Source organism: Orcinus orca, chromosome 2, assembly GCF_937001465.1.
Source record: "Orcinus orca chromosome 2, mOrcOrc1.1, whole genome shotgun sequence".
NCBI lineage: Eukaryota > Metazoa > Chordata > Mammalia > Artiodactyla > Delphinidae > Orcinus > Orcinus orca.
The window spans coordinates 159,743,047-159,766,571 of NC_064560.1; the positions used below are offsets into that span (position 1 = coordinate 159,743,047).

The 23,525-nt window shown below is 41.7% G+C and overlaps 1 protein-coding gene across 4 annotated transcripts in view; it reads left to right on the forward strand.

The window, feature by feature from the left end:
* The window catches only part of DAAM1 (dishevelled associated activator of morphogenesis 1), a 179,479-nt gene that overhangs the window by 68,325 nt on the left and 87,629 nt on the right, over nucleotides 1-23,525 (forward strand). For all 4 annotated transcript variants that reach the window (XM_033404675.2, XM_033404674.2, XM_004279297.4 and 1 more), the window contains exon 3: nucleotides 16,796-16,885. In XM_033404675.2, the coding sequence (XP_033260566.1) occupies nucleotides 16,796-16,885 (90 nt within the window). The remainder of the gene's footprint in view (nucleotides 1-16,795; nucleotides 16,886-23,525) is intronic.

Here is a 23,525-nt window from a genome sequence, read left to right on the forward strand (position 1 = left end):
GACAGCTCATTGTTCTGTATTCATAAAGGAGAAAATTCCACTCTCTGCCTTATTGATGTCTTTATTCTGTGTGAAAATTGCCTACAGCTGTTAGTTGCTAAAAAGCCAATGCCAAACCAGAACTTTAAGCCAAAACCATTGGAAAACAAATTATCTTGAGGTTTGTATCTGTCCTGGTGAGTGATGGATAGATTTTTGTCTACTCTTGACTTCAGGGACTTAGACCACGGATCCATCCAACTGCCAAGGGTGTCCTGTGACACAGGAGGTGGGCTCAAAGCCACTGGGAACCTCTGCCCTGGGTTCTCTTGACTAGTCGCAGAGCAGTTCTGCCTGTGCCCATGCATAGGAGAGGGAGGCCACGTGGCCTCTGGAGTCAGAGCACGCTGCAACCTAGGGTAACTTCCTCTGAAATGGTTTCTATTGGAATTTGAGTTTATTTCCTCACCTACAAAATGGGGATAATGCCATCTCTCTGCTAGGGTTGGTGTGAAGATTAAAGAAGACAGCTTCTTTTAAAAGGCTGGCACCTAGTCATGGGTGCTTTATACCCCACATCCTAGTACAACGAGAAGGATAGGAGATAGTTCAGGTATTTTCTGGACACAACACCCTGGGCAAATATCTCAGGCTTTTCCTTTTCTTGAAAGCTGATCTGCCTGCTGTGAGCACGCCAGTGTGGGTCCTAACTTGCAGACCATTCTGCCTCTATCTGGTGGAAAGCATCTCATCAGAGCCGGTTGTTATAAACTAGTTTCCTTTCTCTCTCTGAAGAGTCACTCATTTTGATGTATTTTAAAGTGTTACCAAATAGGTTGGTTTCAGAATTACTTACTGCACCCTTATCATAAATCTCATAAATAAAGCAGGCGTGGGTGAGAGGTCAGCCGTGTGAATCTTTAAAGAATGGGGGCCCTGAGCAGTGCCTCATACTCTAACAGTCTCCCTACCACAGGCGGGGCAGTCCAGAGCAGTCCAACCTCAGGATGTAGTGATTTCTGGAGGTCCCAGACCCACACTCTGCCCCATACCACCCCCACCCCCCGCTTTGTTTTTAGTAACAGCTTTGTAGAGGTACAATTCGCATACCCTATAATTCACCTGTGTAAAGTGTACAATTCACTGGTTTTTGGTACATTCACAGAGTAGTGCCCCCATCACTACAATACATTTTAGAACATTTTCATCACCCCCAAAAGCAACTCCCTTACCCATTAGCCACCACTTGCCACTTCTCCTCAACCCTACCATCCCCAGGCAGCCACTAATCTAGTCTCTGTTTTTGTGAGTTTGTCTATTCTGGTCATTTCATATAAATGGAATCATAATATATGGTCCTTTGTAACTGCCTCCTTTCAGTTAGTGTAATCTTTTCAAGGTTTTTCCAAGTTGTAGTATGTATCAGTACTTCATTTCTTGTTATTGTTGAATAAATTCTGTTGTATGGACACACGACATTTTGTTTATCCACTCATTGCTGATGGACAGTTGGGTTGTTGCCAGTCTTTAGCTATTATGAGTTTTGCTGCTCTAAATGTTCATATACAAGTTTTGTCGTGTGGAAATATCGTTTCAGTTCTCATGGGTATATACCTGAGAGTGGGATTTCTGGGTCATATATAACACTGTATATAACTTTTGGGGAACTTCCAGACTGTTTTCCAAAGTGGCTGCGCTGCACCATCTTACATTTCCACCAGCAGTGTATGAGAGTTCCAATTTTTCACATCTTTGCCAACTCTTGTTAGTTTCCACTCCCTACCGGTCGACCAGCTGCTTTTAAAACGGTTCTGTACCTCCTGGAGAACTGAGGATGTGTAACTTGGGAATGTGGTGTGTGTGTGTGTGTGTGTGTGTGTGTGTGAGTGAGAGAGAGACAGAGAGATAGACAGAGAGAGAATTGCCAAATAGAAATAAAGTCTTCTTGCCAACAATTTTTAAATGATTTGGGATATTTAAAAATAAAATATTGAGCATTAGTGTGATGTCTGCATATATTTTATGCCTTTGAGCATCAATCCTTTTTCTGTATTACCTCCTCCTCCTCCCCTCTCCACTTCTGCTTTGTCCTTTGCCTCAGCCACAAATCAAGAATGTAACCAGGGCTTCCCTGGTGGCGCAGTGGTTGAGAGTCCGCCTGCCGATGCAGGGCACATGGGTTCATGCTCCGGAGAGGCTGGGCCCGTGAGCCATGGCTGCAGAGCCTGCGCGTCCGGAGCCTGTGCTCCACAGCTGGAGAGGCCACAGGAGTGAGAGGCCCGCGTACCGCAAAAAAAAAAAAAAGAATGTAACCAATCTGAGATTCAGCATTTTTCCCGGAAAATAAGATTCAGCTGAAGTCTTGTCTTTTCTACAGGGTTTTTAGGTCTTAGATTATCCCCACCAACATATTTGAAGAGTGCTGGGGATGATAGCTCTGTGCACTGTCCTTGTTCAAGTAACTTCTTCCATCTTAACGTTAGCAGTGGAAGATTTCCTTGGGGAAAAACAGAAGAATGTGTTATTAATTGACAGATCGATTCTTTTGATGTATGTGTGTGTGTTAAGTGCCTGCTCTGTGCCAGGCCCTGAGGCAGCTGATCCTTAATGACTTTGTGGGGCGGAAGGTCTAGCAGGGGAAACAGGCAACAAAACAGGCACTCTTATCCACTGTGACTGAGGGCTGTGAGAGGGGCCGCTCCAGCAGTACATTTTCCTGGGGAAGAACCTTTATTCCCCTCTTTTTTCACAAGGTGAGAGTTGATTCCCAGGTTCTATTTCCATCACTCTTAGCTCTCTTGCTGGGAAGTAATATTCTCAGCTTCTCTTCCAACTCCTCTTTGGAATATGCATAGCTTAGTCTCTCTCCCTTTCTCTAATTCTCTGCAAATCAACCTGCCTTCAGAAAGCATACATTCTGTGACCCTTGGTGCTATAAATTTCATAGGTTTGAACCCCCTTGGGGAGTTTGCAATTGTCCAGCTGTCTCCATGACGGGTGGCTAAGTGTCTAATTTAGCACTGAAATCTCAACAAGTCCACTTGTCTACAGAGGAAAGTTGGGTTCTCCAACCCAGCTTTCAGGAGTGAAAAGGAAGGTATTTTGATCTCCATTTGCTTGATTTCTTAACCTAGCTGCCATTTAATTCCATTCTTGTTGGGGAAGGAGGATGCTGCTTACTCACACCTACCCCCAAGCCTCACAGGTACCTAGTGTGGAAGGATCTTGGAAGCCTTCCTGGAGGAAGTGATATTTCATGTAAGACATGAAAAACTAGAAGGAATTATCCAGGCGAAAAGGAGAGAAAAGAGTGTTACAGACAGTGAAAACAGCATGTATGGGATTGGGAGGTGAGAGAGAAAATGTGGAAAGCTCAAGGAACTGAAAGTTCAGTGTGGATGGAGTGTGAAATAGGAGCCTGAGCAGATTGGGGTTCTGAGAGCCAGGAAAAGGGGATGGGGATGGTTGTGTTGATTTAATTATATATCTCAGATTCTTATTTGAACCAAAGGACAGTACCTCTGCTTTCTTACAGGTTTTCTCAATGAACTAAATATACCAAAGTACGTAAAAATATTTTGCTGTCTGGTTATATTTACAAAAAATAACCCTTGCTCATTGCAGTCTCTTACTGACACCTCTTACTGAGGTATCAGTAAGTTTTAGCAAAAAGTGTCATGTCTCCTTGGGTAGATTCTGAGTATGTTTTCCGTTGAGTCCAGTTGTTGAGGTGAGATGCCTTGTTTCAATGCTTACCTCCTCTGCCTACTTTAATTTTGAAATGGAAAGGAAAGAGAATTTACTAAGAGCTCCCTTCCAATTTTCTATCCAAATACATAGACTCCTGAATATGCCAAGAGTTGATGGGCTAAGGGTATCCTGCTGAATATTTCACAGGAACAGCCATATTGGAACTGGTATCTCCTCACAGGTTCCCTCAGTTCTCTTGCCTTGTGAAACATCAGAATGTACAACTGCTTTTCCTGGGTGAGGTTTTAGGTGCAAAACCAGGTTTATGACAAGTATGATCATTATTTTAGAATGGTACTTGGAATCAGTTTCACAGACTGACCAGAGGAAAACTTTCCTTTCTAATATAGTACATCACTGTGAATTTATAGCTAGTTGGGAATAACAGGCAGTATGGACCCAAGTTTTCCTAAGCCTGAAATGTTACCAATTCCATTTACAGTGTTTCCTGATTAATCTGCCTTCTTTCAAATTCAGTGTTTAGTCTACCATTTGGCCAATGGGTCTAATGTTCTTGGATAATTTGTTATACAGTGCTGTGCCTTCCAGGAAACATAAAATATTTTAAAGAAACTTATTGAGAAATTTATTAATGATCACCTTTTATGCAATTGAGGACTGTCAACAAAAGTTAATGTCTCAATGGGGAAGATAGTGACGGTGGATAATGAGAAGATTTGTATGTTCATAAATACAATAACTTAGTATGGGTCAGTTTTATCGTTATTAAGTCCTGAGGACACTCTCAACATTAGTAACCAGAATAGACTTTGAGAAATGAAGAAAGTAGGAATGAGAGGATTTAGTTGATGTATCAGAGTTAGATGAATTCACAGTCAAGGTAAGCTGTGCCAGATGAATTCCCTTGGGAACTACATCAGTAATCTCTTCATTTTTCATTATGTTCTGAAGTCACTTTGGTATGAAAAGAGCTACAGGAATCAAAGTTAGTCTTATGATTTACCAGTGTTCAGATTTTGTTCTTTTACTAGCCATGTGAATTGGTACCCATCTTCTCAGGCTATCAACATAATTTCTTTTATTACTAGGGCTATTTTAAGTGCTCTTTAATAATAAAATTTTTCCATTATCACCAGAATTGATGAAAAGTTTCAACACTTTTTATCTGTTTATTTTTAAAACTTGCCTTTTATACGAAGACCACGACTAAGAATAGAAAGTTTCTTGCAGGAGCTATTCAGTTCCTTGTCTCCAAGAAAGATGAAAAAATTGGGTAGCAGGAACATTTGACATTAACCTGATGGAAGAACCAAAAAACTGCTTGTAAGAAGTCATATTTTTAATCTGTTGTTCTTAATTGGAGTGTAAAGGATTGCTTGGTAATTAAGCAGAGGAAATCAGACTGTATAAAGACTTCAAAGATATATCTAGAATAGTCTCAAAATGTTCAGTTGTCTGGAAGCCAAAAATCGTAGTCTAATGAAGGAATTGATATCAAAATTGTTCAATTTCCATGAGGTTAATTTTGTTTTTTCAATTGACAAACCTATAAAAGTCAAAAGAGAAAATCCTGTTTATCTAAAGCACATAGTTAGTTGACAGAGAAGAAAAAAAATACTGAGTAGATATTCCCTTGACACTGTGGCATTTTTGGATAAATCAACTTGATGGGTTCATAGAAAAATGTTTGGAACAGTATGAAAACATGTAATACATCACAAAGGGAAGTGGGAGTGTAGATATGGGCCTAAATGTGTTCAGTGCTAAAATTCCTATGGGGTAGATGTGAACTACTGCCAATATACAGTCAATTTAAAGGTGACCCTAAAACAATCCTAAACCCAGAACTTTATAAACAAATTATTTAGGCCCTGAGAACACCTGATGATTTGCGAAACAGGGGATGTGGATATAGGTGGTTTCGCTTGCTTTTATCTATTGTACTTTTGAACAGAACTTTGTAATAAATCCAGGAATCAAGTAGGATTGGCAGTAGATCTTCATCCCAATGGACAGTATACACTTCTTTGTACTGGTTGAGGTCCTGTCTGCTTAGAGACAGTAAGATGGTCAAGATGGTTTTCACAGTTTTCTTCAATCTTCTGATTCACAAAAACAAATCCAGGAACGCTTAAGATAAAACCACAAAACCATTTTACTCCTTCTAGTCCTAAATTTATATCTTATCTCATCAAGACCATTCCAAATGTCCTTTTCTCCATTTACATTTTTTATTCATGTTAGATAGTTTGTTATCAGTCCATTTATTTCTGGGTGCTTCTTAATTTAGATTAGGGACTGAAATGGGGGTGGGGACGCAGGGAGAGATGGAGGAAAGAAACATGAAACCTTTATTTATTTATTTATTTTTTTAGTACAAATACCGTAAAACCATCTCTGAACTGATAATGTTATTGAGAAAATGGTTATGAGTCCCCTTGGCCTTGATGCTTTTCATTATTAGGAGTCCTAAAGAGACGCTGAGCGGTATGTATCTACTTAGCTTTTGGCTACAACTTAAAATCTGATTGTTTAACTTAATCCTCAGGCTACCATGTGCGAGTTACACAAAGTCAGCAAACTGCGCTACTTGCCAACTCTTTACGTGTCCCCTTACAAACCAATATAGGTTTTAAAGACTGGGAGGATAATTTGATCTCCATAAGTAGTGTGGTTTAGGTAAGCTTTCAAGTGTAATTTTGAAAATGTGTTTCAGTAATGGCTAGTTTGTACAAATAACTGCACTTGAGAATATCTATTGATGCACTGGGAATCATTTAAACACCACTTGCTCTCACAAAACATATGTCACATGGCCTGCGGGAGGTGAATGCCCAATACATGGATCGTATATTTCAGTTGTAAACTGTCCTCAACTCTTTTTTTTATCTGCTGTGATTGGAATCCCCTATCCTCTACCTTCAATTCCCAGAATTCCTCTGGAATTTCAAACTGTTTCTTGATTCATGTTGTAGGAGCTCAGTACCAGCTACATCTTTTAGTTATGACTTTCTGGCTCATGGATGAAGGAAAAAAATATATATATATGTTATATATATAATATATAATATATATTTTTAAAAACGAGATTCCTAAAAAAGGAATTTTCCCCCTCTTGTCCAATTTTAAATGAATCTACTGGAAACATCCTACAGCTGCTAGATGTTTATTTCATTACACAATATAATATTTAAGAACTAAACTGAACCAAATGACTGGAAGCTCACTTAGAATATATGCATGGGTTGTTTTCAGAAAAGATGGGTATTTCTCAGATATAGAAGAGAAAGCAGGTCCTTTGTCATCTTTTAAACAATTGGTTTGAGTTTATTCACATATGGACACTCATTATGTTAAATCCACTGCGAACATGCCTCTTTGCATTCAGAGAGCAGAATGGTACAGGCATCCTATCTGGCTTTTTCACTCTCAGGATCCCCAGAGCAGTACCTGACCCAGAATCAATGCTCAGTAAATGCTTGTGGCCTGGATGAGTAACTTACTACTGCAGGATTACACATGAGATGCTCAGGATGTATTTGAGTGAATGTATGCATGTGTGTGTGCAGGAATTAATGACGGCTGAATCATCCAGCAGTTGGGTTCCTATTTTGAATTATTCTTGAAGTAGTCCTGATAGATTTGGGCTGATTGCTGCACTCTTCCTGCATCCCTACCCACCCATTGTCATTCTGTTTACTCATCTTCATTTGGTTGTCAGTTACTGTGTGAGCACCAGAGTGGCTGGCATGAAGGATAGCAGATTACAAGGCTAAGGGTGATAATGTCTAAGAAATATTTTCTGTCCTGAACAGTCTCTCTACCCTATATTACATGGTAAAATAAATAAATAGCTGCAGTGTGGGAAGAGACTCATTGTGCTAGATATCTTTTGACCCAATTAAAACTTAAAAGTGTCAGCTGAGCTGCCCAACAAGTCTCTGGAGGACATGCTGAGCTGGTGGGGAGGGGTCTGGGCGATAGCAGTGCTGGTGTCACTGAGGGAGGGGGACGTGTATGGAACTTGGCTTCACAGTTGTCCACAGGCCCTTAGGGTGCCTCTCTCATCTGTCACTCTATAAGCTGATTCTGTGTCTCAGGAGACAAAGTCCCTCCATTCACTTAGGAAAACACTGCTTAGATATTCTCTCAGTTAAGCCTTGTCAACAGAAGTTGTATTAGATTATAAATATAAAAACTGGCAATTTGGGTGGCTGGATGGGTATTGGGAGATGATTTTAACGTATGTTTAGAACAGAGTTATTTATTTTAGATTACTGGAAAGCTGCTGGTGATGCAGACTAATTAAAAATTAAAGTTACTCAAAAAAAAAAAAAATTAAAGTTACTCTAATGAGTTTCTAGTTGAAATAACGCGAGGAAGCCAAATAAGAAGCCTACAGGTTTAGCAGCAGACTTTATCTAGCAAACTGGGTAGTTTGCATTGCCTACTATTAAAAGTAGGAAAGGAAATAGTATAAAACAATTAACCATGGATAGTGAGGTACTAAAAATTATTTCTATTAGTCACCCTTTGCTTATGGGATTTCTCACTTCTTTTTTTTAATATATCGAATGAAAACACTTCTATCAGACACAGAGAACCTTGTTGTATAGGTGGTGGTGAGTCACATTGTGGTATTTTGTGTAATGACGAAGAACGTTGGCAGAAATCGTACAGGCTGAAAACCTTCGTTTGTTCTCTGTGTGTACACATCCCTTTTGGGACTTAACACTCTCCGTTGTTTTCCATTTATGTCTTTCCTGACTGGTTAGGAATAGGTAATAATTCACTGAATGCACCTCTGTTTAAACAAACAAAAGTCGTATCTAACTTTCAGGTTTCCAAACCACCTCTATGAAAATAAAATACTGTTCTCAGGGTCATCGTGGTTAAATTTTAAGAGCTGTGATGTCAATTCATGGCTCCTTGATGCGAAGGTCATTTGCTGTGGTAAGGCTGGATGTTCATAAATTTAATGATTTAGTACAGCTGAATAATACCTTTTCTCCATCCGTTTACAAAAGGGTAATTTTTTTGTTGCCACAGTGTCACCCTTCAGCCCTCCACGGCCTTGTCTGGCCTTTTCCCCGTGATGTGGTACTTCTCACCATGTCATGTGACTTCAGGCCTGTTCTCTTGTCCCTCTGAGAGGGTTTGACTTATATCTGGTGGTGTTGAGTTGTGGGATGGGAGGCGAGGGTGGACGAGGGAGAGGGCTAAATCCAGGGAAGGCACTGCTGGTGTTGGCTGTATGTGAGGTGAACCCCCGGGGGTTGCTGCTTGCTGGGCATGTGGGAAACCTTTGGTGGGTGGGGTTAGGATGGGTGACTTGGGCCCGTTTGCTGTGGGTAAATACCTGGTGTATTTAATTTGAAGGAGAAAAGTTAGCCTTGTGTGAATAATAAAATGTTGAAAATTCTGTGAGCTCTATACAGTGAGTCAGATGGGTGATTACCTTGTCAGGGACTGTTTCAAAACCAAAACCAAAACCAAACAAAGCCAAAACAAGAAACCCAAACAACCCAAAACAGAAACACATACAAAGCAATGGGTTGATTGGCAGGGTGACCCCAAGGACCTGTCTTAGCTTCTCCCTCTCCTCATTTTTTTTTTTTTTTTTTTTTTTTGATACGCGGGCCTCTCACTGTTGTGGCCTCTCCCGTTGCGGAGCACAGGCTCCGGACGCGCAGGCTGAGCGGCCATGGCTCCCGGGAGCAGCTGCTCCGCGGCATGTGGGATCTTCCCGGACCGGGGCACGAACCCGTGTCCCCTGCATCGGCAGGCGGACTCTCAACCACTGCGCCACCAGGGAAGCCCTCTCCTCATTTTTTTAATCTCCATTTCTCCCAGCGTTCATCATATGTCTTCCTACTTCTGTGTGAATATAGAGTTAGCTTAACTCATTAGAAATAGAAATCCTGAGTTCCTTTATTAGAGATTTCTCTTGTTAGCTGGAAACTCACTTGTTGTTGGCTTACTGAAATCTATTGACGTGGTAGATTTTCAAAGAATAAATGCTTTAAATATTGGACTGAAGGTGTTATAAATAACCCCATATTTCAGTTTAGCTCACATCTCTGATGAGCTTTTCAACTCATTCAAGACCCTTATTGTATATTATCTCAAAATTCCTTCACTTGCTTTATTTAGCAAATCAATCCATTTCCTTAGATTTGTACTGTGCCAATTGTTTTCTGATTTAAATAGGTTTCTCTATAGAGCTGCCTGCTTACTCTAGATGTAGGACTGGTGGGGTTTCTTTGTACAGAATCTTTTAGAAGTGGGGCTTGATAATATGCTTTGTTAGGGACGAAACCTAGAATTTTAGTTCCTGCAGCTGGGCTTCCTTCAGAGTTTTTTCTTCTTAATAAAAAAATGTCTAATTATTACCTTTTCTCCAAGATATTATAACTATATGAAATAAATATTTTATAAAGTTATGAAAAACATAATTGATATCTTCCCCAAGAAGAAAAGCCTTTAGGGTTTTGTTCGTTGCTTTCAGTTTTTCAGAAACTTGAGCTTTCCGTGGAGAGGAGTGATGCTTGATGCAGATGTTTCTTTTTCTTTCATTTGCTAAATCATTTTCCTTTAACTTTGAAAACTCTGTCCAAGAAAGAATAATATGAAAAAAAAAAATTCTTTGGCTGATGCAAGGAGCTAGGCCATCCCAGTCTGAGGTATAGTAGCAGGAACTAAATTTATGCTATTCATCTTTGCATTAATTGCCAATCCCCAAAACAATATCTGACATAGCTGGATTGCAAAAAGGAAAAAAATAAAAAGTAAGGTGAGAGGTAACAAGTAAAAGTAAGGTGATCTAGAAGCAACCGGGATGGAGGTTGGGCTAACTACATTTGTTTGTTAATCTTAGTGAAAAACTTGGCTATTAACCCGCAGAGGAGCCAATACTTTTCTCTAGTCCACCGCTCAGGAAAGACAAAAAACACTGAAAATGTTCTTCAGGACTTCAATCATTAATATTAACCTATCACCTAATTTAATGTTAAGGGACATTGGGGGAAACATTGCCTATCTCTTGGCCTAAATGGAATGCATACTAATAGAATCTATGTAATTTCCAAGGAAAGGACAGGAATATTTCATGGAAGTGATCATGGTTTCAAATAAAAATTGTATCTGAAGTTGTCCCATTTCCAAGATTGAACTACTTACACTAAAGAGCTCTGCTTTTTCCCTTTCCCTCCTCTTCATACATTTGTTTTCAATGAGTTTCTCTTCTAAAGCAATTCCTCGGTTTATCTAATGTTCAACCAGAATTTTCTTTCCTTACTGTGTACACAAGTCTCTATTTTCTCTACTCTGAATTCTTTGTTTTCCTGGGGCTCCAACAACCAGGCTTGATTTTTTTTGTTTTTAGAACTTTATTGAGATATAATTTACAAGCCGTAGAATGGACCCATTGTAAGTGTTCAGTGCATTTTTCTAAATTTATACAGTTTTGCAACCATCACCACAATCCAGTTCTAGAACAGTTCCATCACCTCATCTCCTCTTGTGTCCATTTGCAGTCTGTCTCTGCTCCTGCCTGTGGCCCCAAGCAACCACTGATCTTCTTTCTGTCTCTATAGATTGACTTTTTTTCCTTAAAAAATTCATGTAAAGAGATACTATCTGAGGTTCAGTGATCCTAATTGTTTTGTTTTCCATGATTGCCTCTTTCAGTATTTGAGTTAATTATCAAAATGAAAAATTCTCTTGTAATATTACATTGAAGTAATTTAATTTCATAGCTTTGAAGAAACTAATGTGTGAGATGATTTCAAATTAGTTTGTACTCCGTTATTTTTCCTCCTTGCATTAATTGTGCTTCCATTCCCCAACTTGCCCAGCAGTGTATCTAAATGAGTGCAAGTAGCTGGAAAAGAAAGAAGGCAAAAGCAATCCATCCATTTTGTAACCAGAGCATGACCCCAAGAGTGGTGTCTGTGAGATGGGGTGTAGCTTCAAACACAGAAGGTAAAACTAAAGCTAGCAGCTTCCATAAGAAACCATAGAGTATTTTTTTTGATCTGCAACTTGCAAAGATTTCTTGCAGAAGACAAAAAGCACTAACTCTAAAAGAAATAATAAGTTATATTTTATAAAAAAACACTTAGTGATCAAAATAGACTGTTAACAAAATGAAAAGACACAGGTGAGGCAAAATACTCTCAGTACATACCTCTGACAAAGGACATGTTTTGCAACAATAAGACAGACAACTCAGAAATGGGCAAAAGATTTGAGTAGATACCTCATAAAAGAATGCGTATGAATGGCACGTGAACTTGTGAAAAGGTATATTCAGCATCAGTTGTCATCAGGAAAATGCAAATTAAAACTGCATTGAGATACCACTTCACATAAACTAGGATGGCTAAAATTAGAAAGATGCAGCACCAAATGTTTGTGCGAATGTGGAGTAACTGGAACTGCCATATATTGCTGGTGGGAGAGTACAATGGTACAAGCAGTTTCAGACGCATAAAGTGCAAAAACCACTTCAGTGTATACCTTTGCCGAACTTGAAAACTGTATACTTAGGAGTGTACATTTACTGTATGTACATCTTACTGCAAAAAAGAGAAAAGAATGGGTTTTAATCTTCGAAACTCATTGATCTTCACTATGTCCCACAGTAATCCCCTCTCCCTCCTTCCCAGCTGCCCCAGCTTCCCTCACCTTACTTTTTTCTTTGCAATCCAGCTACGTCAGATATTGTTTTGGGGACTGGCAATTAATGCGAAAATGAACAGAACAAATTTCATTTCTGCCCCCTGGGGATGAGTATAGAAAGGGAGTCATACATGCTGATCACATAACTGCAGCAATGTGATAAATGCCGTAAGGTTAGGAGAGCAGAGAGGGGCTGCCCACCCCAGGAAAGTCAGGGTAGACTGCCTGGGGGGAATAGCAGATCCCTTGAAAAAGCTTAGATAAACAGGATTGATTCTTAGACATGGTGGGAAAGGCTCTCTGGGAAAAGGGAACAGCATGTGCAAAAGATTCAAAAATGGGCAACTTGTGATCCCACGTGCTGAAAGGTGGCTGCTGGTGGTGAAGAGGGGAGGGGAGGGGAGGTGGGGAGGGGAGGGGAGGGGGAGGTGACAGCCGGGGCAGCAAGGTGGGGCAAGTCAGCAAAGGCCATACCATGAAGGGCCCTACCTACCAGCTAAGGAATTTGGACTTTATCCTAAGGAGAGGAGCTGTCGAAGCCTTCTGTCCTCGTCTTCCTAACTAGAATCTGAATTCCATGAGATCCAGGTCTGTTATTCATCTTTGCATCCTTTGTAATGTCTGGACACGGTCCTGGAATGGGTAGGACATCGAGTAGGTGTTGATTGATCTCTAAGGCTGTGTGATAGTCTCTTAGAATCTTGCATGCTTGTTTCAGCCATATTATTAAAACGGAATGAGTCAGAGCAGAGATACTTTTGGAATGGAGAGATGGGGGTCTCATTACACTCTGGGCATTGTGCCTAGGCACTCCCAATTATTATTTAATCTGTGTCACTCTCCTTGCTCAGATCTACCAGTGACCTCTGATTGCTCTCAAGATAAAGACCAAAGCTCACAGTGGCCTGCAAGGTTGCTGTTCACTCACTGTCTGCAGTGCTTTTTACCTATTTAATTCCTATTCATTTCTCAGGTCTCCCTTCAGTTCACTCACAGCCTTCACCGCCCCACCTCTCCCCACAGTAAGTGGGTTCTCACAGCTCAGCTCCGTGTGACCGTCCCTCGGACTGTGTGATTATTTGATTTCCCTTCTGCCACCTCGAGCACATGAGCTCTGTGATACCTTTCTACCCCCTGCATCTACAATGCCTAACATTTAGTAGACACTCAAAAAATGTTTTGGTTGCATGAATTTGGTTGCTTGAGAGAAGGCTATCAGATATATATTATTCTCATGTTTGAGGTGAAGAAATTGAAGTTCAGAGGTTAAGTCACCTGTTAAAGGTTACATAATCCATAAGAGCCAGACCTGGAACTCAGGGATGTCTGACAACAAAATCCTCCTCTTCGTGCGAACAGTCAGTCAGCAGGCCCAGCAGGCCGTGAGTGCAGCTCATGGATGCATTTGCCTATTAGCATCAGTGTCATGGCTCTACCCACCTGTTGAACGATCAATAGAATAATAGGCTAGTGGTTAAGAACATGGCTCTGGACCCAGAGAGTCTAGCCTCAAGTTCCTCCTCCACCATTTACTAGCTTTGTTACCTTGAGCAGGCTATTTAATCTCTCTGATTCAGCTTCCTGGAAAGTGGGGTAATATTACCCACTTTATAGGGTTATTGTGAGGATAAACTAGATTAATCCATATAAAACGCTACTATTAAGCACACAGAAAGTGCTCAATAATTGTTAGCTATTACTATTATCACGACCCATGTATTCCTTCCCATTTTCTTACTATAATCCCAAATTATATCCAGAGGACCTATAGCAGTTTTTAATTTTTTTATTTTATGGAAATTCTCTCCTTGCATGGAGCCATCTGCCCTAAGTCCTAGTTCAGCTGAGTCCTGTCAACTCAAACTTGGTCATTTCTGTGTCTCAGCGGAAGCAGAAGGTTTCTAACAGCAAAATATGGTAATATTAATCCTCTTTGCTGTGAATTTCTAGGTTTTTAGGATTTACACATTTCTTCACACCTCTGTTCAGTGAGGAAAAACACAGTGCTGAAGTGTAGTAGAGGAAGCAGTATTAATAGCACTGTTCTCTCTCACAAATCACAATCCTTTCCCCCAGAGTAAGCACCGTATCATCAAGCTCTTTGAATAACTGACCTGACCCCCACTCCCAGAAAACCCTAATTGTTGGGAAGTGATTTATGTCACCATTTCCCCCCCCATTCATTAATACGTGAGAGCTGGTGTAACTTACAGGAAATTAAAAAAGGGAGAAAGGAAGAAAAATAATTAGTTCACATATATAATGGTTGCACGCCAAAATTTTAACATTTTTAACATGTTCCCTTATAATGCAATTTTCTGTAAATATTTTTCATTCCTTCCCTGGTTTTCCATTGTTGAAATTCTTAACTAATTTCTTGTGGTTAGGGTGTAATAGTGTGTGGGTGTGTGTTTTAATGACTTAACTGTTTACCTTGCTCTTAAAAGAAAATAGCCCCTGATTTGTATTTAAATGATGAGAGAACTAACTGCAGTAAGGTTGCCCCTGCCTGTGCCAGGCATTGCTGCCTGCTGAGTTGATGTTGCAAATCTTCATCCAGCCCTGCCAGAGAAATGACACGCCCATCCTGGAGGTGAGGAAGCAGAGGCTTAATGAGATGAAGAATTTCCCCTGGCAGCCAGCATGTGTCAGACCTTGCGTGGCTAGGCTCTGGAGGTGCAGGTGTTAACAGGATAGGGCATAAGGGATAACCAGAAGCAAACCTGGTAAATTAAGTTGGGGTTATAAATAGAAGACCTCAAAAGACAGGCTGAGGGATATATAATTAATTTTGCAGGCAGTGTGGAACTAATGACATTTTGCACTTGCTCCCACCTGCTCAGTCCTCAACGCTAGGTGATCAGTGATGTAAGGAGCCTTCCAGGTGATTCTGTTGCTCACTCAAGTCTGAGAACCGCTGCTGTAATGTATCTGTGGCCATGCTGTGGGAAGGATGGAAAGGGCAAGGAGGAACAGTGGGAAGGCTGGTGCCAGAGCCAAAGGAGAGGTGATTAGGACATAAGTTTGGGTAGTTTCATTGGAAACAAAACAAAGGGAAAAACTGTGAGATTTTTCAAGGAAGAAATGATAGGACTTGATGACCCAGTGAAGGTAGGGGTATAAGATGGGAGGCTGTTGTTCACGAGCGGCAGAGCTGCAGATACACCCCAAAGGCATTATACGCCTCAGATATTTGAACCTTATTATTGTGCCTTAATTTATAGCAATTTAAAACATGTCTCACACCCATCAATCTGCTGCCCTTAACTAGATTTAACTTTCCCTATAGGGATAAAAATGTACCAGACGCTCAATACCAATAATAATATTGACCATGGATTGAGTTATCAAATGCCAAGAACTATTCTCTATGCACTTTACAGTCATTATCCCATTGTTGTTCATTAGTTATGGATGCTCATAAATTGCTTTCTGTTAGTGTCCAATCTAAGCTGCACACCACTATAATATTAATGTTCCAGACCCTGATCTGAGAGGCTGAGTCTGGGCTCTGGAGTCAGGTGGCTCCAGGCCGAAACCTCAGCCCCATCATTTACCAGGTGTGTGGTCTTTGAGGCGTTTACTTACCCAACCTTCTGCCGTAATTTCCCCCAGCTGTATTACAACAGGTATTATTACTACAACGAGGATGTAATCATGAGTGGAATTCTTAGGGTTGTTGTGAGACCTTAAATGAGAAAATGCCTGCACAAGGCTTGACACTTAAAGTACTTAATAAATATTGATGATGCTTTTGGTGATGCTTATGGGGATGCAGATGTCACTCCCTTGCTCAGAACCTTCAGTGGCTCTTCTTGGTCAAGAAAATAAGCTCCTTAATCTGGCATTTAAGATTTTCCACCAACAAGTCACTCCTTACCTCTCAAACCTTTCACCTGATGATTCTTTGCATAAACCCAGTGCTTCAGCTAAGCGGATCAGTGTCCCCCCAAACACTCCAATCCATTACCACATCCCAGCCTCTGGTTCTGTTCCTCCACCCCTCTCATCATGTCCCTCAGGGCCCATCCCGCTAGTCACTGTTTGTGGAGCCATCCTTACCAAACCCTCGTCTGCAATACGATTAAATCCTTCCAAGCTCTGGAGCTTTAAAGGCCTTTAATGCTCGATGGACCCGCTGCTGCAGTACAAGGTGGCCCAGAACAGTTCTGCCCATGTTCAGCCCCCTTTCCCTACCCTTCAGTAAATGTAGGGCTGTGCCTGTCCCTCTTACTGTGCTCGGTGCCTAGCCCCAGGCCAAGGACCTGCTTTCTTAGTGCTGGTAACGTACACCTCTACTTAGCTTCTTCGTTTTTCCCAAGTTCATTTAAATATGTGTTGGTGTTGTTTTCTCACCCTGATAACTTCCCTTATAGGAATAACATTTAATCTGTGAAATAATTATTATTATTTTTCTTCTCAGGATGAACTTGACCTCACAGACAAACACAGGGAAGCCATGTTTGCACTTCCAGCAGAGAAAAAATGGCAAATATACTGTAGCAAGAAAAAGGTAAGCTATTCATTATGATTATGATTATGGTTAACTGGAAAATGATCATTTTGGATGCCCTTTGCTCTCCCATTTCATCACCAGAATTCAGGCAGCTCTTTATAAGGTAAAAACCAGATTGAATGTGTCCTGTTGTGGCCTCAGTGCTACATGCAGTAAAGGGCCAGCTCCTTGGATGTTGTTTTTATCAACACTTCATTGCACCCCGCACCTCACACCATTATTCATAACGCTGTGTAAATGAGACCCAAAATAACATCAGCTTACAGAAGACTGAAGTGTTTTTCCCTTGTCCTTTACATGAAAGTTTGTGTGTAGGTAGGTGAGAACTAACACTGTGGTTTCACAATTGTGGTTTCACAATTGTGGTTTTCACAGCCCTCTGTGACTCCCTTCTAACAACTTTCCATTTCGCCATCTCTAAGGTGTGGCCTGTCCTCGTGCTGTGGGGTGGCTCTCCAGCCATTTCACATTCCAGACTAGGGGTGGAGGAAAGGGGGAGGCACAGGCTCCCCACGCCCCCACTCTTAGGGCCACATCCGGGAGTTACAGACCTGAATTCCCCTCACATCGCACTGTTAGCTACATGGCCACACTCCCTTGCCAGGAATGCAGTCTTATTCTGGGCAGTCATCCACACATAAAAGCAGGGGGTTCTAGTACCTTTGGAGGAGGAGAGAAAGGGTATCGGGGGCAGCAAAAAAAACGAACTATTCCCTAGCCTAGCACTAGGCATCACCCTATGGACTGTATCTCCTTCAGTAAAGCTCACTCTGCCATCTTTTAAACCCCTGTGGCAAATTCTTAGACTGTTCTCTCACCCATTTTTGGAACCAGTGCTGTTCATGGCCACCTTTTGCCACTTTTCCTTCTGTTCTAGGAGAGACTTAAATCAAGACGGGGAAGTGGGAAAGGCAGGGCTAGCACCTAAGAAAAATGTTACCTCTCCAACAGGAGTGGGCACTCAATTACTAACCTCTGGAAGCAGGGAAACAGGAACAAAATATAACAATCCAGTATCTTGTCAAAACACGGTGTCAGCCAGGGAAACCTTTTCTTAGGGGACTAGGATGCATTTGGGGACCTCCATTTACCCCCATGGCTGCCCCCCACCCTTTGCCGCCTTGTGTAATTGGCATGCCCCCCGCCCGGGAGCATCTCTCCAGCAGTAAGCCTGTGTGTGCCCCTTTCTCGCCAGGCTTTATAACCTTTGTAACGCCAGCATCTGATACTTGGAAGCAAAGGTAGGATGAATGAACCACTGAATTGTCATGAGTGTTATACTGGACTCTCAAACAATCTAAAGCACATTTAATTTTCCACCTGAGCCATTGTAATTGATAAAACCATGTGTGGGGTTTGGTTCCCCGGGCCTTTGCTGAGAGACGTGTCCAGCTGTAGCCTTTCAAGATGATTTCTGAGCCATTATCAGATCAGATCAGATCAGTTGGAGCATTAAGGGTTCCTAACCCCGTGGTAACCAGTAAGATGTGTTTGTGAATGAGTATATCCTCTTCTCCTCTTTCTCTCTGTGCACATCTTACCACCTAGGAAACCTCTCTTCTGTGGAACTGATGGTCAGTGGCTCAGGAAACAGATTTTAAAATGAAAGAATTTTAAAATGAAAATAAAAATGTGTCATGTCCTGTTCTGAAAGTGATGGTAGTGTATGGTCTTGAAAACAAGAGAACTTCTGCAGCTGTCTTCAAGACCTGGCCCCTAGAACTGAGAAAGAAAAGTCCTTACGTGCCTGACTACACACAGGACATTGTCTATTTTGGCTCATCCGAGCGCAGATTTTTTTCTCAAAATTAGGAAACAACATGAAGCGGGGATTGAGAATATGCACTAGAGGAAAGGAAAGGGCAGGAAAATGGGAGCAGCTTACTGAAGGGAAAGTTTTCTTCTTTCCCAGATTTTATTACACCCTTGACGGCAATTGAAAGTTAATCATGGAAACTACTGCCCCTTAGATTAGAAAAGGCAAACCCTGGAGGATAGTAATGACCTCGGGCTCACAGCTGCTGCTCATTTTTCAATTTCCAGGCCTATCAAATCCCCTTGCAAACCTTGTCTCCTGTGTGCATGGCGGGTTGGCTTTTTGTAGGAGCATGGATATGGTTGTGGTCACTGGCCTCAAATTCCCATTTCCTGATGGATGGGCTCTTCCTGCGAGTACCTGGCCGGATTGCACAGATCTTTGGAAATGCAATTCTCCTGCTAGCTTCATTCCAGCAGCTTGGATTCCTTTTATGACTTAGCAGTGGTGTGGCTGAGTGGGAAAGCCATCTTAACTCTTTGGCAATCCCATGGGTTTATAGATCTGCCTCACATTAACATGGCTTGACTAAGGATTTTCTTGATTAGAGCTTCTCAGACTGTTAAAACTATGCTGTGCCTTTGGTCTGAAACGACCTTTTGGGGCCCCGTAATAAATCGGGAAACGGCACAATGAATAAGAGAACACACAACCCTCAGCACGAAAAGGGCACGATGTTTGCTTCTCTTCCGAGAAGGTGATCCCCTTCAGGACAGGTTGCCCATTCTCCGAAAGAAACCCGTGGTGGCCGTCCTTAACGCCGAGAACAGATTGTTTTCCTTGGACCATCTCTTGAGTAACCTTTTCAAATCAGACATGTCACCAGCAAGCCTGACCACATCTATTTCTCAGGCCGAGGCGAGGGAAAGCTACACCCCTATGGCTCCTTCAGACTTTCCATCTTTCAAGATTAGAACCCAAGGCATTGGAGATGTTCTCACACATAGTGAAGCCATAGAGTAAGGGCCCACGAACGCCAACAGAAACAGAGTTGGTGAAAAGCAGGCTTTCTGTGTAAAAGTGCACAGCAGTTGTGGAGACAAACGGGGTTGGGAACTGAAGATGGGGCCAGGCCTTCCTTGGCCAAGTGGCTCTTTTCCATCCAGTAGAGACTTGAGTCCCAGCAGTGGCTATCTGCTTATCAAGCTCTGTGTTCATTTCTCAAACGGCTCTATCTGAGTCCTCTGGTTGAAAACCCATTTCCAGAGCCAAAATGAAAACTGCAAAAGTATTTCTGGGGCTAAAAGAATTGGAAAGAAATTAATTGGAATTTTGCCTAATTGAGTAATCCGGGGGAGAGCAGGAGATGGATGTCGCAGCCTTGAAAGTCCAAACAAGTCTGTAAAAATGACTGAGCCGGTTGGTCAGCCGTGGTTCGTCCTATGCCGCCATCCACTGTCAATTTTTTCAACTTTTACGAAAGGTCCAAAAAAAGGTTCTGTTGGTGGGGCTGGGGGTATTTTCAAATAGGAAATGTTTGTGGTTCTTATCTTTAAAGGTAATTCCCTTTTTAGTTCCAATCACAACATGCTCTTTTGTTTAAGTGAGGTTTTTCCCAGTCTTCAGCCAGAAACTGCATCTGTTAACAATCTTTTGGATTTTAAACTGAAGCCTTTTAAACAATGAACCATCTGACCACGAAAGGCATCTGGCCATGCTGTATTTGCTTATTGTTAACATGATTTTTAAACCCTGGGAAAAGTAAGGAGTAGGTCTTCAGAGAGGAGAAACTAAGATAGCGTACGAGCTATACTATGGCAACAGCAATCTTATCAGTACAGGCAGAAAGCTTCTTTAATCACACTTCTTCACAGGAGCAGTTGCAATAGTTGTGTCACTTAACCAGTCCTTGTAAGTGTCCAGAAAATACTTGTTCCCCCTCCATGAGCTTCAGAGTTCACAAAGTCAGTGAGTGGGGTTAGAAGCTGTTAGCTGTAGTAACATCAGATATTTGAGGCAAAGATCAGAATTTGATGACTGTACCTAATTTTTCTTCCTTCCATTTCTGATCCCTAAGCCAAGGCTTAAGTAAATGGCTCTAGATTCTCCATATTACATTTCTATATCTTTATATATATACATATATATATATATATATATATTTGGTTGCATCAGGTCTAGTTGTGGCTCACAGGCTCCTTAGTTGCAGCACGTGGGCTCCTTAGTTGCAGCAGGTGGGCTTCTTAGTTGTGGCCTGCAAACTCTTAGTTGTGGCATACATGTGGGATCTAGTTCCCAGACCAGCGATCGAACCCGGGTCCCCTGCACTGGGAGCACGGAGTCTTAACCACTGTGCCACCAGGGAAGTCCCCATTTCTGTATCTTTTGAGGTCTGCTTTGGAGAAGGTGAGTTTTTACTCTACTGCTGAGTCTGACTCTAGTTTAATTAAATCACTCTAGAATCTTGTCTAACCTGGCTGCAGTTGAGCCGTTAAGCTTTGTGGGAAGTGCTGATCTGGTGATAGGCATGTTCTGAAGACATCTAGGAAAAGTGGCTGAAAATTCTCCTGATACCTTTCATTCACTCCCTTTATTTGGTTCGCATATCCTAATTGGACCACCTCCCCGCTCCTCTCCACAAGAAGGAATTCTCCTTCACCACAAACACAAAAAGATGTATGGTGAATGGTCATCAGGATCTTTTAGATCCTGGAGAGTCGAGGCCCTCCTGTGTTGGGAGCATGGGGAGGAAGTGGTTTGATCAAAACAGGGATTTAAAGGAACATATGCTAAAGTAGAGGAATTAGAGACAAAAGGAACCATCGGTCTACACGACTGTCAAACAAACCAGCTGGACAACAAGGAAGTGGGATGTTGATACATTAATCCTCTGCTTGTTCAGAGTCTCCTAATGGGAAAGGAAGAGGGAGGAGAAGTTAGGTCTCCTCTTCCTTCGTTACTGTAGTTGTTTGAATATGCAGTAGAGTGAGCGTTAGGTTTTCAGGTGCCCACTTTGTTAGATGTCGAGATTTGGGAGAGGGAGCCAGTAAAAAGGGAGGAAACTAGATATCCATAACTGTATTTCTAGACTTCTTTAGAAGTACCTGGTTTGGTCTCCTGTCATTGAGTTTTCACCCTGATAATGGATTCCAGTTGGCCTTTGTGCTCCTAAGTGCTAAGGGGTTACAGAATGTGGCAGACATAAAAAAGATTAGAAATGAGATCGGGCTGTCTTTCCCCTTCTACTTCTCTGAAGAACAGATGAGGGAAGCACAGTAGCTGGAGGATAATGGGTATTTCCAGGCTCTGAAACTCGCTGCCTTGTCTGCATGTTCCCTGGCTGTGAGAGATGAGGATGTCTGTTTAATCCCAGATTGAAGCAGTAAAAAAACAACAAGCTTTACGGATCTGGTGCTTCAGTCAATGAAGCAATGCAGTTGGTAAAGGACTAGTTGGTGTGTGATTCACCCCGACGTGTACTGAGTACCTTCTCTGGGGCAGATTATTGGCTAGATTCTGAGGGTGATTAAACAAGTAAGTCAGATTTCCTGGAGTGGATGGTCCAGGTAGAGGAAGCAGATAAAATCAAATAACTGACAAGTCTTGCCATGAGCTCCATACTAGGGTAAGCAGACAGGCTCTGGGGCACAAAGGAAGGAGCCTGCAAGCTTTGGGGGGTGTGTGTGTGTTGGAGACAGCAGTTCGTTCCTTCACCACTTTGACCCCTCCCGGGGTTATGCCAGCGAGGGACCTGTTGCTGTCGTCATGCTTTCATCCCATCATCCAGAAATGGGCTCCTTTTCCAGCAGCTGAGCTATGTTCACATATGCTGTACTCTTTCCCTCTTGATTTGTACTTTGTTCTTTTTCCTTTTTGCCAATGCTTAAAAGGTCAAGTTTAGACTGTTGGGTAATCTGATCTTTACTAAACTAGGGCTTGTTAGGAAATCTGTAGAGAGGCTTAAATTTTTGAAACATGAAGACACTGAGGGGAAGACTGAAATAACTGAGGTTTGTTCAGCCCAGAGAAGAGAAGTCAGGTGAAAACACCAACTCAGTCTGTTCACTGGGTGTGCATACCCCAGTGAAACTGTGGTATCTGTCAAAATATTGCCAATTCCAGTGGTAAAGAGCAGCTGCCTCAAGCCCTCCCAATAAAAAACTGTCCTGAAAATCTGACCTTTCCCCCAAGGGCCCACCAGTCTTCCTTCATGATTCAGGGACTCAACGGTTAACTCCTGGCATGACAAGCAGGGGACGCCAGGACCCTGTTCCCATATTGCATCATTAGTTCTGATTCATTGATGCCCTTGTTACACTGTTGATAAATATTTTGAACATTGGCCTAAGTATGAGATGCTGATGGACCTAAAGATGGTGGCCAAAACCATTTGATAATATGTACCCAGAGCCTGAAACATGCGTCTTCCAGGAGTCAATCCCATGGAAATGATAAAAGATGCAGGCAAAGAACTATATGTGAGGTGCTCTTTGCAGTGTTGTCTGTGAAAGCCAGTGATGGTAAACAATTTAAAGGGGGATGGGTGTATTATCGTACACAACCGTAACAGTATCTTGCTCCCACTGAAAAGTCATGCTTTCAAAGAAATTTTGATGACATGGGAAACTGCTCAGCATTTAATGATAAGGTTTAGAAAAAGATGTAAAACTGTATAATCAGTACGATCAAAAGTTTGCAAAGAGTAGATATAGACGTAGGCAGAGAGAAGCCATTGTTTGGTGGGATGGTGGGTGGTTTACATTTTTTCTTTATACAAATATTTCCCAAATTTTCCACAGTGCATTGTTCTCCATCCTACCTTGGGATAAGGTTGTTTTGTTTTTTTCTGATTACAAAAATAAAATTGCTCTTTAAAAAAAA